At 36.7% G+C, this 17,432-nt stretch overlaps 1 protein-coding gene and 1 pseudogene across 24 annotated transcripts in view; both read right to left on the bottom strand.

Moving 5' to 3' along the window:
• Gphn (gephyrin) overlaps positions 1-17,432 on the bottom strand; it is a 529,275-nt gene that overhangs the window by 401,300 nt on the left and 110,543 nt on the right. For all 24 annotated transcript variants that reach the window (XM_039112910.2, XM_039112897.2, NM_022865.4 and 21 more), the window contains one exon: positions 12,717-12,795. In XM_039112910.2, the coding sequence (XP_038968838.1) occupies positions 12,717-12,795 (79 nt within the window). Of the gene's footprint in view, positions 1-12,716; positions 12,796-17,432 lie in introns of those variants that run through there.
• The window catches only part of LOC134479221 (E3 ubiquitin-protein ligase RNF138-like), a 92,747-nt pseudogene that overhangs the window by 38,778 nt on the left and 36,537 nt on the right, over positions 1-17,432 (bottom strand).

The raw sequence follows: 17,432 nt of genomic DNA, 5'->3' as shown, positions 1-17,432 counted from the left end.
AAAAGTTATATGTACTAAAGCAGCGCTGTGTGATGTACTAATAATCATTTGTATCTGTGCTATTTTCCATTGTGATTAAAAAAAAAAAGACAATGGGGCTAGACAATTATGTGAGTGTTAAGAGCACTTGTTTGGTAATTCAAGTTTGAGCTCCAGATCCCACAAAATAGCCTACAGGCAACCACAACTCCAGCAACAAGGGAACCAAGACCCAACACCCTCTTCTGGCACACACATGGCACATACATGTACAATGCAAACAAACATTCATGCAAATCAAACCAAATTTAAAAGGCTTTTAAATGTTTTTTAAATGACTAAGAGCAATTTATATAAGATTTTACTTTGGCTTATAGTTCCAGAAGGGATGGGGCCCATAAAGGCAGGAGAACCATGGAATCAGTGAATGGTCAGAGCAGGAATCTGACTTACTATATTTCATCACACAGGAAGACAAAAGAGCAAATCAGAAGTGGAGTGCATGCTCAAAGCTTCCCGCAGTAGCATACTTCTTCTGGCAAGGCTCCAAAAATTCCTCAAACAGCTCTACCAACTGGGGACTAAGTGTTTAAATTCATGAGTCTACTGGGGGCATTTAAACCATCACCTTGTGCTTGTGCATGCATGTACACATGCATGCATGTGTATTTTCTCAGACATTTATGATTCAGTATAGTAAAAATTTTCAAAATTCCCTTCTTGTAGCTTTCAAAACACATAGTGTATCAGTATTATCTACAGTCACCCTGCTGAACAATAGTTATTTTTTATATTGGTTCTCTCTTAATATATTAATGTTACATTCTAAATGACTATTTTAAAATCTTCTAGCTTAAGATATAAATGGTCTAGTCACTGTGCTTTTACAATTAGATCATTTTAACTTGTATAATTATTTATATCAATGAATACATGTATAAGTTCCCATAATCTATTTTTACTCATTAATATCTTTTCCAGTTTGAAGAGCATCCTTCGGCATTTTTGTGAAACGGTGTGAAAATATATTTTACCAGCCTTTGTCTGAGGATATCTTTGTATCTTGTTGTCTAATAGCTTTCATAGGTATTTTTGACTGCACATTTTTGTTGTTTGTTTTGTTTAATACATCTTTAGTATTTGGAAAATCTCATGGCACTCTTTCATCTTTAAGGTTCTGCTGAGACGTTTACAGTAAAGTGAACTGAGACATCCCTCAGAAGTTTTTTTCTCTGGCAGCCTTAGGACTTTCTCTTTCACATTTACAATGGTAATTATGTCTTGAAGTAGCTGTTAAATCTGCCAGGTAACTTTTGACCTTTCTTTAATCAGTATGTTTGAATGCTTTTCTAGATTTTATAAGTTTCATTCTATTATTGCTTTTAATAAACGTTCTAGTCCTTTAGTATTTTTACATCCCTGAACTCCAATAATACAAGTTTGCTCTCTAAACAAGGTTCCCAAACGTTCTCTTTTCTCCTTACCCTTTTTTTCTCCTTTTTCTCCCAATTACACGTTTTACAACAGCCTGCTCTGAACTCACTAATTGATGATTATTTCTATGCTTTTATTTTCTGAGTATATATTTCAGATTGAAAATGTATGTTTAATTATAAAAATTTGTATGCACATCTTTGTTATCTTATATAGCTCAATGATTGAGCACGTGGCTAGAATACTCAAGTCAGTACAATACCAAGTACAGTGGGGAAGGAAGGAAAGGTAGCATTGTGAGAGTATTAAGACATTTCTGTTTTCCTCAAGCTCATTCAGTTTCTTTGAGGTAGATGTCTTTAATTGATTCTGAGAATCCTCCCACAAGGAATATTCTTCACATTGTCAGAACTTTATTTTCATTGGAAGTAAGGAAATGATTTCCTGAAAATTGCTGAAGTTTTTCACATTGAATACTATCTAGGCATTGGTGGCTCATTCTTCTTGTTCCAGTTTTGTTGGTGCCCTTTTGACCAGAAACTCTAAGTCAGTTGTTTGTTTCCCTAGATTTTATAACCACATCTGTTATTCAGAAGCCCAATTCCAGAATTTGGCATTCTGTCACTGTCTAGAGACTAGTGTGTTAATCCAATCCTCAGTTTATCCAAAGTATGTTAGTGTGTTCTTTTAGAAAGACCAGAAATAACAAACCTCTGTCACCAACAATGGTTAATCTCTGTGGGATTCTACCCAACTTGAGACAAAGTCATCATAGATGGGCTACCCCAGGGTCCTATATCACATTTGTGGCTTCCAATAGAATAATTTTGTCATACACTGAACCCACATCCTTCTAAGACCAGGAGAACATTGGGTAGGACCAGGCCAACACTGATGTGAGTTGTCTACATGATGCACACAGGGCCTAAAACCAAAGAAAGCAGCTGTATTCAGAGCTAGCCAAAGTATGCCTTACCAGAACTGCATATGTTCCTACAACACAGGAGCTATGCCAGTGGCTGGAACTGCAATCAGGCTTAACAATCTACCCAATACAGTTTCACCAGTACAACTAAGTTCCAGAGCAATGTCTCCTGTGTGTGCCTTGATCATACTACCACACTATGCTGTCCAAGGTTGTAGTTCAGGTAGTAGATGGTTAGTGATGGCAGTTGATTTGGCCACAAGGGTTTATTTTCTACTGTATTGCATCCCTCTTCCAAAGACACAGGGGCCTACACATACTTAAGAAGAGAGAGCAAGTGTGACCCAGATCTATACTAGTGTAAAATATTGCAGATAGAAATCTTACCATTTCCCAGGGCCTAAAACAAAGCCCTATCCTGCTTTTCTGTTCTGATCACTGGTAACTGAAATCTTGCTCTACATTCTACCTCTCAAGTTTAGAGGAGGGGTAAAGACTATAATCAGCCACTTGCTTAAACCCGGATCAAGCAGCTTACTCCACAAGTATTTGACTGACAATAGCAGAGATCCTGGACCTTTGCACAGGTTTCAAAATGACAAGGCTTAAACTGTGTTTCAAGAATAAGACCTGTACTTGATTTTCTCTCCCCCCCCCCCACCATACAATTTCTTTTTCCTTGTTGGACTGTTTAAATGTTGTGGGGGAAAGTGACACGGGCAACTCCTTTCTTCATGTTTTCTCCAATCTTTTTTGGATTGTTATATTAACAGCAAGCACTATGGTCTCTCACCGACTGCCTTAGGACTTGTTAATATTGTTGAATGTATAAGAGCAGTGCAGGGCTGGAGGAATGGTTCAGGGGTTAAGAGCACTGATCACTCTTCCAGAGGTCCTGAGTTCAATTCCCAGCAACCACATGGTGGCTCACAACCATCTGTATGGGATCTGATGCCCTCTTCTGGTGTGTCTGAGGACAGCCACAGTGTATTCACATACGTTAAATAAATAAATCTAAGCATTGCCAATGCTTTTTGGTTGAGTTCTTAAAAAAAAAAAAAAAAAGTAATGAAAAGTTAACTAGTTACTGTCGGGCATGTAGAGGACAAAAGTAAAGATGCCTTTTAAAAAGCCCCAATATATTTTGGGGATTGTAGCCTTAACATGTCATGGCACCAACTATGATATATGATGGTAGACTATATCATTACAATATATATATACTACAGACTAATGAGCATATAATTTGTAAAAAGTGAAACTGAGAAAACCTTACATTTAAAGGTGTTACTTACAAGACAGCTCTAGTAAATTTTTTAGAATTAACAAAACTGTGGGTAGCAAATTGAAAACTGGTAATTTTAATGTTGTTGCTAGAAAATATTAATATTAAATGAAATCTGTCTATAGTAAAACAAAAATATGAAAGACAAAAACTCTAATTTATATAATAAAGATTTTAAAAATACTTTGAAATTTCCTAAATAATTCATTAAAATTGATACCTAAATTTTAACCTTTATGAAAATGCAGTGAGAATGTCCAGCTTTATGGGGAATAACTACTTCAGGAGCCACTGTTTATACTCTACTGACTGACATTTTTAAGAAATTCAATTCACCATAGCAACCTGTCTTAATACCAGCAGATAAGTACAGTATATAGTTAGAGATGATTACTTCCCAAACAGCAATCCGGTCTTTCCTTCATATTTAATGTCATGATCCAAGGGACGAAAATATCACTTAATCAGTGACGCTGCAGTGAGATGACAAGTATACTCGGGGGATATGGTGGTGTTACCGAAATATCAAAACACCCAACATACCACCAAAATAGGTAAAACTTGTAAATATATAAGCAAATACCATTTTTCACATTTAAGAAATATACATGTAGATCTTGGCCTACAGCTCCTTGCTCCCAAACCCCGTGGGAGAGAGACCTCACCGTCCAGACAGGTGGGCACTCCTGATGCTGCAGAGCGGAAGAGACCACCAACACTGCCCACCCCTGCCCACATCCCTGGCCCAAGAGGAAACTGGGTTCCCTTGGATAAGGGCACAGCAGCAGCAGGTCCCCTGCGTCTGAGACACCGCAAAAAAACGTAAGGGACTGACCAGATAAACAGTTCTCTGCACCCAAATCCCGTGGGAGGGAGAGCTAAACCTTCAGAGAGGCAGACACGCCTGGGAAAACAGAGGAGACTACACTCTGCCCACATTACTGATTCCAGAGGAAAACACCAAACGCCATCTAGAACCCTGGTGCACAGAAGATCCCGGAAAGGGAGTCGCAGACCTTCCTGGTTGCTGCCCCCTCGGAAAGCTCATAAGCAACACCCCACAAGCAAACCTGAGCCTCAGGACTACAGGTACAACAAACCTTCCTGCTCCAAGCGACCTGCCTGGTGGACTCAGGACACAGGCCCACAGGAACAGCTGAAGACCTGTAGATAGGAAAAACTACATGCCCGGAAGCAGAACACTCTGTTCCCATAACTGGCTGAAAGAAAAGAGGAAAATAGGTCTACGGCACCCCTGACACACAGGCTTATAGGACAGTCTAGCCACTGTCAGAAATAGAAGAACAAAGTAACACTAGAGATAATCTGATGGCAAGAGGCAAACGCAGGAATCCAAGAAACAGAAACAAAGACTACATGGCATCATCGGAGCCCAATTCTCCCACCAAAGCAAACACTGAATATCCAAACACACCAGAAAAGCAAGATCTAGTTTCAAAATCATATTTGATCATACTGCTGGAGGATTTCAAGAAAGACGTGAAGAACTCCCTTAGAGAAACACAGGAAAACATAAATAAAGAAGTAGACACATACAGAGAGGAATCACAAAAATCCCTGAAAGACTTCCAGGAAAATACAAACAGTTGAAGGAATTAAAAATGGAAATAAAAGCAATCAAGAAAGAACACATAGAAACAACCTGGATATAGAAAACCAAAAGAAGAGACAAGGGTCCGTAGATACAAGCTTCACCAACAGAATACAAGAGAAAGAAGAGAGAATCTCAGGAGCAGATGATTCAATAGAAGTCATCTACTCAACTGTCAAAGATAATGTAAAGCAGAAAAAGCTACTGGTCCAAAACATACAGGAAATCCAGGACTCAATGAGAAGATCAAACCTAAGGATAATAGGTATAGAAGAGAGTGAAGACTCCCAGCTCAAAGGACCAGTAAATATCTTCAACAAAATCATAGAAGAAAACTTCCCTAACCTAAAGAAAGAGATACCCATAAGCATACAAGAAGCCTACAGAACTCCAAATAGATTGGACCAGAAAATAAACTCCTCCTGTCACATAATAGTAAAAACACCAAATGCACAAAATAAAGAAAGAATATTAAAAGCAGTAAGGGAAATAGATCAAGTAACATATAAAGAAAGACCTATCAGAATCATACCAGACTTTTCGCCAGAGGCTATGAAAGCCAGAAGATGCTGGACTGATGTCAAACAGACCCTAAGAGAACACAAATGCCAGCCCAGGTTACTGTATCCAGCAAAACTCTCAATTAACATAGATGGAGACACCAAGATATTCCATGACAAAACCAAATTTACACAGTATCTTTCTACAAATCCACCACTACAAAGGATAATAAATGGTAAAGCCCAACATAAGGAGGCAAGCTATACGCTAGAAGAAGCAAGAAAGTAATTGTCTTGGCAACAAAACAAAGAGAAGAAAAGCAGACAACATAACCTCATATCCAAATATGAATATAACAGGAAGCAATAATCACTATTCCTTAATATCTCTCAATATCAATGGCCTCAACTCCCCAATAAAAACACATAGATTAACAAACTGGATACGCAACGAGGACCCTGCTTTCTGCTGGAATGACCTGGACTCTGACCTCATAGGTAGTATTGAATGTCCTAGTAAGGTCACCAGTGTAAGGGGAAGTCCTGGGTCTTGCTAAGACTGAACCCCCAGTGAACGTGATTGTTGGAGGGAGGGCGGCAATGGGGGGAGGATTGGGAGGGGAACACCCATAAAGAAGGGGAGAGGAAGGGGTTAGGGGGTTGTTGGCCCATAAACCGGGAAAGGGAATAACACTTGAAATGTAAATAAGAAATACTCAAGTTAATAAATAATAAAAAAAAAAGTAAAGGAAAAAGGTCAGGTAACATATAAAGGCAGACATATCAGAATCACACCGGACTTCTCACCAGACTCTAAGGAGGCAAGCTAAGCCCTAGAAAAAGCAAGAAAACTATTCATCTTGGCAACAAAACAAAGAGAAGAAAGGCACACAAACATAATCTCACATCCAAATATGAATATAACAGGAAGCAACAATCATTATTCCTTTATCTCTCAAACATCAATGGACTCAACTCCCCAATAAAAACACATAGATTAACAAACAGGACATGCAATGAGGACCCTGCATTCTGCTGCCTACAGGAAACGCACCTCAGAGACAAAGACAGACACTACCTCAGAGTGAAAGGCTGGAAAACAACTTTCCAAGCAAATGGTATGAAGAAGCAAGCTGGAGTAGCCATTCTAATATCGAATAAAATCAATTTTCAACTAAAAGTCATCAAAAAAGATAAGGAAGGACACTTCATATTCATCAAAGTAAAAATCCACTAAGATGAACTCTCAATCCTAAATAGCTATGTTCCAAATACAAGGGCACCTACATATATAAAAGAAACTTACTAAAGCTCAAAGCACACATTGCACCTCACACAATAATAGTAGGAGATTTCAACACCCCACTCTCATCAATGGACAGATCATGGAAACAGAAATTAAACAGAGACATAGACAGACTAAGAGAAGTCATGAACCAAATGGATTTAACAGATATTTATAGAACACTCTATCCTAAAACAAAAGGATATACATTCTTCTCAGCTCCTCATGGTACTTTCTCCAAAACTGACCACATAATTGGTCATAAAACAGGCCTCAACAGATTCAGAAAGACAGAAACAATCCCATGCATCCTATCAGACTACCGTGGGCTAAAGCTGGTCTTCAACAACAATAAGGGAAGAACGCCCACATATACATGGAAGTTGAACAATGCTCTACTCAATGATAACCTGGTCAAGGAAGAAATAAAGAAAGAAATTAAAGACTTCTTAGAATTTAATGAAAATGGAGGTACAACATACCCAATGTTATGGGACACAATGAAAGCTGTGCTAAGAGGAAAACTCATAGCTCTGAGGGCCTGCAGAAAGAAACAGGAAAGAGCATATGTCACCAGCTTGACAGCACACCTAAAAGCTCTACAACAAAAAGAAGCAAATACACTCAGGAGGAGTAGAAGGCAGGAAATAATCAAACTGAGAGCTGAAATCAACCAAGTAGAAACAAAAAGTACCATACAAAGAATCAACAGGACCAAAAGTTGGTTCTTTGAGAAAATCAACAAGATAGTCTAGCCCTTAGCCAGACTAAACAGAGGACACAGAGGTATATTCAAATTGACAAAATCAGAAATGAAAGGGGAAACAGAATCAGAGTAAATTAAAAAACTCATCAGATCCTACTATAAAACTCTTTATTCAACAAAATTTGAAAATCTAGAGGAAATGGACAATTTCCTACACATATACCAGTTACCGAAGTTAAATCAGAAACAGATAAACCATTTAAACAACCCCATAACTCCTAAAGAAATAGAAGCAGTCATTAAAGGTCTCCAACCAAAAAGAGCCCAGATCTGGATCAGTTCGGTGCAGAATTCTATCAGACCTTCATAGAAGACCTCATACCAATACTATCCAAACTATTCCACAAAATTGAAACAGATGGAGCACTACCGAATTCCTTCTATGAAGCCACAATTACTCTTATACCTAAACCACACAAAGACCCAACAAAGAAAGAGAACTTTAGACCAATTTCCCTTATGAATATCGATGCAAAAATACTCAATAAAATTCTTGCAAACCAAATCCAACAGCACATCAAAACAATCATCCACCATGATCAAGTAGGCTTCATCCCAGGCATGCAGGGATGGTTTAATATACGGAAAACCATCAACGTGATCCATTATATAAACAAACTGAAAGAACAAAACTACATGATCATTTCATTAGATGCTGAAAAAGCATTTGACAAAATTCAACACCCCCTCATGATAAAAGTCCTGAAAATAATAGGAATTCAAGACCCATACCTAAACATAATAAAAGCCATATACAGGAAACCAGTAGCTAACATTAAACTAAATGGAGAGAAATGTGAAGCAATCCCAGTAAAATCAGGGACTAACCAAGGCTTCCCACTCTCTCCCTAGTTATTCAATATAGTTCTTGAAGTCCTAGCCAGAGCAATTAGACAACAAAAGGAAATCAAGGGGATACAGATTGGAAAAGATGTCAAAATATCACTATTTGCAGATGATAGGATAGTATATTTAAGAGATCACAAAAGTTCCACCAGAGAACTACTAAAGCTGATAAACAACTTCAGCAAAGTGGCTGGGTATAAAATTAACTCAAATGAATCTGTACCCTTCCTCTACACAAAAAAGAAACAAACTGAGAAAGAAATTAGGGAAACAACACCCTTCATAATAGTCGCAAATAATATAAAATACCTCGGTGTGACTTTAACCAAGCAAGTGAAAGTTCTGTGTGATAAGAACTTCAAGCTTCTGAAGAAAGAAATTAAAGAAGTTCTCAGAAGATGGAAAGATCTCCCATGCTCATGGATGGGCAGGATTAATATAGTAAAAATGGCCATTTTACCAAAAGCGATCTACAGATTCAATGCAATCCCCATCAAAATTCCAATCCAACTCTTCAGATAGTTAGACAGAACAATGTGCAAATTCATCTGGAATTAAAACAAACAAACAAACAAACAAACAAAAATACCCAGGATAGCTAAAACTATCCTCAGAAATAAAATGACTTCCAGGGAAATCACTATCCCTGAACTCAAGCTGTATTACAGAGCAATAGTGATAAAAACTGCATGGTATTGTTATAGAGACAGACAGATAGACCAGTGGAATAGAATTGAAGATCCAGAAATGAACCCACACACCTATGGTCACTTGATTTTTGACAAAGGAGTCAAAACCATTCAATGGAAAAAAGATAGCATTCTCGGAAAATGGTGCTGGTTAAACTGGCAGTCAGCACGTAGAAGAATGCAGATAGATCCATTTTTATCACCCTGTACAAAGCTTAAGTCCAAGTGGATCAAGGACCTCTACATCAAACCAGAAACACTCAAACTAATAGAAGAAAAAATGCAGAAGCATCTCGAACACATGGGCACTGGAGAAAATTTCCTCAACAAAACACCAATGGTTTATGCTCTAAGATCAAGAATCGACAAATGGGATATCATAAAACTGCAAAGCTTCTGTAAGGCTAAGGACACTGTTGTTAGGACAAAACGGCAACCAACAGATTGGGAAAAGATCTTTACCAATCTTTACCAAAAGATAGAGGCCTTATATCCAAAATATACAAAGAACTCAAGAAGTTAGACTGCAGGGAGACAAATAACCCTATTAAAAAATGGGGTTCAGAGCTAAACAAAGAATTCACAGCTGAGGAATGCCGAATGGCTGAGAAACACCTAAAGAAATGTTCAACATCTTTAGTCATAAGGGAAATGCAAATCAAAACAACCCTGAGATTTCACCTCACACCAGTGAGAATGGCTAAGATCAAAAACACAGGTGACAGCAAATGCTGGCCAGGATGTGGAGAAACAGGAACACTCCTCCATTGTTGGTGGGATTGCAGACTGGTACAACCATTCTGGAAATCAGTCTGGAGGTTCCTCAGAAAATTGGACATTGAACTACCTGAGGACCCAGCTATACCTCTCTTGGGCATATACCCAAGATGCCCCAACACGTCGTGCTCCACTATGTTCACTGCAGCCTTATAATAGCCAGAAGCTGGAAAGAACCCAGATGCCCTTCAACAGAGGAATGGATACAGAAAAGCCCCAACACGTCGTGCTCCACTATGTTCACTGCAGCCTTATAATAGCCAGAAGCTGGAAAGAACCCAGATGCCCTTCAACAGAGGAATGGATACAGAAAATGTGGTACATCTACACAATGGAATATTACTCAGCTATCAAAACCAATGACTTTATGAAATTCATAAGCAAATGGTTGGAACTGGAAAATATCATCCTGAGTGAGGTAAACCCAATCACAGAAAGACATACATGGTATGCACTCATTGATAAGTGGCTATTAGCCCAAATGCTCGAATTACCCTAGATGCACAGAACACATGAAACTCAAGAAGGTTGACCAAAATGCAAATGCTTCACTCCTTCTTTAAAAGGGAAACAAGAATACCCTTGGGATGGAATAGGGAGGCAAAGTTTAGAACAGAGGCAGAAGGAACACCAATTCAGAGCCTGCCCCACATGTAGCCAGTACATATACAGCCACCAAACCAAATAAGATGGATGAAGCAAAGAAGTGCAGGCTGACAGGAACCGGATGTAGATCTCTCCTGAGAGACACAGCCAGAATGCAGAAAATACCTAGGCGAATGACATCATTAAACCACTGAACTGAGAACAGGACCCCCGTTGAAGGAATCAGAGAAAGGACTGGAAGAGCTTGAAGGGCTTGAGACCCCATATGTACAACAATGCCAAGCAACCAGAGCTTCCAGGGACTAAGCCACTACCTAAAGACTATACATGGACTGACCCTGGACTCTGACCTCATAGGTAGCAATGAATAGCCTAGTAAGATCACCAGTGGAAGGGGAAGCCCTGGGTCCTGCCAAGACTGAACCCCCAGTGAACGTGATTGTTGGGGAGAGGGCGGTAATGAGGGGAGTATGGGGAGGGGAACACCAAGGGGAGAGGAAGGGGTTAGGGGGATGTTGGCCTGGAAACTGGGAAGGGGAATAACAATCGAAATGTAAATAAGAAATACTCAAGTTAGTAAAGATGAAAAAATATATACATGTAGATACAAGTGTTCTGTCTAATTTTTGTCCAACATAAACTTAAATCAAATCATTCATAATATTACATATATAAAATATGTATATTATATATATAAAAAATCGCTATGTTGTTTCCTCCACAGGTACTTCAGATGTGTGCTACACACACACACACACACACACACACACACACGCGCACACACACACACACACACACACACACACACACACACACACATATATAGGCAAATATGCATATGTAATATATAAATTTCTAAAGATTTATAAAAGAAGTTCAAAATACAAATTGGATAACTTTTTGTCTCATGTATAGCATACAATTAAGACTGTTTTGAAAGTAAAGAAAATTAAGCTCTATATAGAATGCAACTGACTACAGCTATAAAAGTATTATCACAGCCATCTCTCCAGAAGAAACAGTTTAATGTTTGTAACTTAAGACAATATGAATTACTCTACTAAAAGAGGAAAAAAGTTAAATTATTTTACATGTAGAATAATTTCTTAAGAGACTGAAAATTATGTACAGGCAGATATGTTATTAGTGGAAATATAACATCAAACGAGCCTTAAGACTTTAAATCATTGAGATGTCTTGATAATTACAGCATACTATCACATTAAATCTATAGTGTGAAATAGTCTCTTTGAGTCCTGCTTTTTTGAACTTACTGCTCAAAATACATAAAATTCCAAAACGTCATGAAATTAAAAGATAATAACATTAAACTAAAATATAGGCTTATAAGGAATGAAATTGATCTGGGAAGCAAACAAAAAGCAAATTAAAATTTAAAGAACAATTTAAAGAACAGGAAGGAACATAGTGGGCTAAGATCCATGACACTTAGGAGGCAGAGGCAGAAAGACCATGACTTGGAGGCAGGCCTAGGCTATAGACTGACTTGCAAGCCACATGGGCTGAGACAGTATCTCAACAAACAAAAATTTAAAAAAAATAGTAAATTCTACAAAACTCTTAAACTTTCTATGCTATGCAGTTTTCTAACATAGAATGTTAAATGTGATAAATTTATATTTCTAATTTTAAGAACAGTTATCATTCATAAGATATTGGAAGAAACTTAAAATTGATGTAAGCAAATTTACTCTCATCTCCCCAAACAAATCAATTAGTAAGTAGTTCGTTTGACCACTATCTACTGCCACATTGCTGTTACCAGTTATGAGTGTTTTTGAAAAATCAACCTTTAAGAATGACACCATCTTTTCTAAAGTTTTCTAAATTTTTTCATATAAATATAAATATTACATATATATGGCATTAGTCTTCACTAAATTTAAAAAAATTACCAGAAAAATTTAAAAATTAGCTGTGAAAACTGTTTTTTAAGTAAATACAAAAATAAAGTTTTAAATTATACTTGATGATAAAAACCAAATACTCACAAAGAAGGATCCTGGACGAGATCTTTTAGATTTATCCCACTGCGGTCTTCTGCAAGATTCCTGAAGCAGCTATCACTCACTAAACAAGAAAGGGAAAAAGAAAAATTAAGTTTTGTTTATGTTTTACTATAGTTAGATTTGGTGAAATACAATTTTAAATGAAATTTATCCTTTTTGTTTTTTTCCTAAACATCATTAATTTTATTGCATGTTAACTTGAAGAAAATATACTAACAATTAATATTTCAGTAAAGCGAACATTTCAATGACAAGTAGCTAATTAAAACACAGTGACCTTATATAAATGTAACATATAAGGGAATTAAAATGTGCAAATTCTGTTCTTACATCTAGAAGATTAATTTACTGATACATAGTGGCAAGACCCTGTTCCTACAACATCTAAAATAAAAGAGACAATCAACGCTGGTATTCTTGCTATAACATTTGTTTGAAATAGCAGAGATCAATGAAAATAAAAGAATATAATGAACTAGTAGAACAGAAATAGCTTCTTTTGTGTGATTTCAATGTACTGATTTTTTTTTATTTCTAAGAATTTTTACCATTTATATAGATGAAGAATCAAAAGAGATTTGGGGAAAAGAAAACTATTACAGCTCTTGAAAATTACAGGATAGGTAGATAGTCTAAAAGCCATCAAAGTTCAAACAATTGAGTTTTGGAGGACAACTGGCTTCTCCTCTGATTAATTTAGAATTAAAGAAAAGGCACTATTATGTCCATGTTTACTATACCACCCATGGGTAACACGTATATATAATAACTTACAAGTATGAGATGGAACATAAAGCATCAACAACAACTAAGAGAAAAATCACAAAAAAATTATAGGAAGATATAATTTACTTTTTAAATACAAGTATAAAAAGTAAAAAGAAACAAAGCAAAACAACTATTTAACATGAGGCAAAGAAAAATTCTCACCAGTAGTCGAAAAATGGAAAAGTTAACAGAGAATTAAAATCTACCAAAGAAAATTATATAATTTTAGAAATAATATTATAATATATGAAATTAAGTAGTTGGTATGCTTCATATGTAGCTCAAAGTAACAAAACCTAACATAATTGAACTTAAAAAAAAACAGCTGACAAATGTCTAAATGAAAAAGAACAAAGAAGAGATGAAAACAAGCATAAGTCATACAGGAATCAAACAGTGAGAAATAAACAGTCGAGAAGAGAGGAAACACAATACTTTTGGGCAGAACTGGAAACTTCAGAAAATACCTAAAAATTGATTCAAAAGACTAAGCAGACTTAGGAATAGCAAACGCAACATACAAAACAAGTGAGAGGTATCTACAATAAGTAGTAAAACTTCTATGGAGCCTAGAGGGGGTAACCAAAGGGTATTTATGAGTCACAAAAGGAAAGGGTAAGTTTACAATGAAGAAATTAGATTAAATATCTTAAAGTAAACAGATTTTTAAATGAAGTATGTGCCATTATGTCCAGTTATATTATTTTTCATATACCCAACGTATTAAGAAGATATTTCATTTATATTTCTTTCCATGTGGTTCATACTACTGAGCATTTTCCATGAATTTGTTGATATTTCTACTTCTCCTTTTGAGAAATGTCTATTCAAATCTGCCCACCTTGCTTTGTATGGGTAGGGTGGGAAGGGCTCATGTCATGTATGACCTGATCAGAGGGTAACTTGCCAGAATGCACTCTCTTCTTCCACTGTGTGGGCTCTGGAAATCAAGCTCAGGTCACTGGCATGGTGGCAAGCACCTGTATGCACTGAGCCACTTTACCAGCCCTATTCACTGTTAAATAGATTGGTACAAGGAGCTGTCACTGTATATTATGTAGCTTTTATTATTTCTAAATGTCTTCTAAATAATTAAAAATGACTAATATAATGACAACAAATTGGATGAATTATATAGACATTTATGCACATTTAAAATCTCTGTGTATCCATGTGGTATACACATATGTGCTTGTGGGTATGCGCATATGTGTGCATACATATGTAGCTGGTCTTTGCTACTTTCATTTAGAGGCCAGAGGTTAATATCTGTGTATTCTTTAATATCTGTGTATTCTTTTAATACTCTCAGCCTTACCTATTTTTTTGTTTTGGTTTGTTTTATGTTTTCTGAGACAGGGTTTCACTGTGTAGCTCTGGCTGTCCTGGGACCTGGAACTCAAAGATCCATCTACCTCTACCCCCAAGTGTTAAAGGTGTGCTAGGGCAAGCACTTTTCTCTGTGGAAAGGAGCTGAAATTATAAGCACAAGAAACCATGTCTTGATTTTAAATGGGTGCCTGGGGATACAAACGCAGGCTCACATTCATGTGTGGAAAGTACCATACCAACTGTGTTGGATTTTCTACTGCTGTGACAAGACACCATGACAAAAACTAACTTGGGGAGAAAAGTTTGCTTCAGCTTTTGTTACCACAGCAGGGTCCATCACAGAGAAATCAGGGCAGAAGCCTAGAGGCAAGAATTAATGCAGAGACCATGAACCTACTTACTGGCTTGTAGAGGAATTTTAATCCAGCAACATGTCTATTCTGGCAAGGGATCAAATCCATAGACTTTCTGAGCTGAAATCCAGCTGAAATAACATGCCTTTTATCCTTTTGGCTGGAATATAGGCACAGCTTTAGTACACACCTTTAATCCCAAACAGTGAAGGTAAAGTTAGTCTGTAGATGGAAGCAGCCATCTTTGAAAGTGACATCTACGTGATGAATCAGAAATATTTGACAGAATGAGATACGATATGCCCAATGCACAAGAGAAAGATCACAGGAAAAAGAGGCAACTAAGAGAGCAGTGAGTTCAAATAGTTCAGTGAAGGACAGCAGAGACACTTTGAGTCAGAGAATAAGAACCCAGAAGATTAGAATAAATTGTCATGGTTACTTTGAGGCCAAACAAAGCAATTCAGTGAGAAACTGAGAGAAGCCAGATTGAAAGAGTCAGCTTGGGGAGGAGTGTGACTCAGAACAGCTGAGATGAACCAGCCAGCCAGAGTTCAGAAAGAGCTGGAAAGGGTGAGCCTATTCAGCAGCAAGCCTCCAAGATGACAGTTACATCAGATGAATAAAAGTTACTTCCAGACTAGCCTGCTCTTCAAGGCTTGCTCAGCCTGCTTTCTTATAACAACCAGGACCACCAGTCCAGGTAAGACACTACCCACAGTGAGCTTGCCCCTGCACTTAAGTCATTAAACAAAAAAAAAAAAAAAAAATAGACCATAGGCATGCCCACAGACCAATCTGATAGGGGCATATTCTTTTTTTTTTTTTTTCAATTATGTTTCTCTTCCCAACTCACTCTAGGTTGGATCAGCTTGGCATTAAACTAGCAAGAACATCAGTTGTGCCACTATCTCAAAACATGCATTATTAACCCATAAAAGGGATTTCTAGTTTAATTTTGAATGTGTTGGGTGTCTCTGGAGTTGGGAAAATTTTTCTTAACATTTTGTAAGTTGTCTTTTATGCCATAATTGTATGCTTATGGATACAGAAGATTGAATGCGGTTTTTTCTTTTTCTTTTTCTTTTTCTTCTTTTTTTTTTTTTTTAGCCTGATATTATTCTATCTACCAATTTTTGGTTTTGTTTCTTGTATTTTGGGAGACCTACTCAGGAAATCATTCACCTGTACAAATATCTTAAAGTATTCCCTTAGTTTTTACCTAAAATTTGAGCATTTCAAGTCTTAAATGCATACTTTTAGCACACCTTGCTAGACTATTGTACAAGTGAAAGCCAGTAGTCAAGTTTCAGTCTTCTGCATGTGGCTATCCAGTTTCCCTAGCAAGATTCATGGAAAGCATACTTTCTCTAATGTATGTCTTTAGAATATGTGTCCATCAGAAGTTAAGTGTATAGGCATTTCTGAGATCTCTTGGTCAACATTCATATAAACTTTAAAGGACATAATCTTCATCTAAAATGAAAAGGTTCTTCCATTGTCAGTTAACTTACACATCGTTTTGCTATTGATATTTGGGTCTTCCATCCCTCTTATGGGTCATCTATAAATTTTACCAACTACTGACAGATGTATCATAAATTCCACAAATATGATTTAGAAATTTGTTTATATATTTTAAAACATTCTTACTTTGTGATATTCATTTGATTGTGATAAATTCCTGGAACATTGACTATTATTACAAAAATCCAATTTTCATATCTAGTCTTAATTTAAAGGCTGCTTTGTTGACAATTAGTATAGCCTCATGCACTTTCACTTATGTGTTTGAATGGTACAATTTCTCCAGTGATCCCTTAGTCTTTATGTTTAAGATGTGTCTCTTGGATGAAGCATAAAATTGGACTGTTTTGTCTGGTTTTATATAGTCTGACACATAGTGATTTAGCTGGAATATTTAATGGTATTCAATATGATCAGGACAAGAGAGAAAGAGCGAGTCTCATACAATTTGCAACTAAGGCTTGAAATCTGTTCTAAAGTAAATTCTGTTTAATAATAATATGTATATTTTATCTTCATTTTTATTGTTATAAGAAGAAATGCTTATTTTCCAACAGATGCTCTGTTCTACTTAAAAGTAAATTCTACCCTTGTAACTCTTCATATATTAAATGCAAGGTGGCATTTAAGATCAAACAGTTTCTGAGTAATCTGAGCCCTAAACACAATAGGTAACATCATTTGAAACTTTATGGTAGAAGAAGACAATGATAAACTT

Source organism: Rattus norvegicus, chromosome 6, assembly GCF_036323735.1.
Source record: "Rattus norvegicus strain BN/NHsdMcwi chromosome 6, GRCr8, whole genome shotgun sequence".
Classification (NCBI taxonomy): Eukaryota; Metazoa; Chordata; class Mammalia; order Rodentia; family Muridae; genus Rattus; species Rattus norvegicus.
The sequence above is the reverse complement of the archived record's forward strand: the minus strand, read 5'-3'. Positions and strand labels throughout refer to the sequence as shown.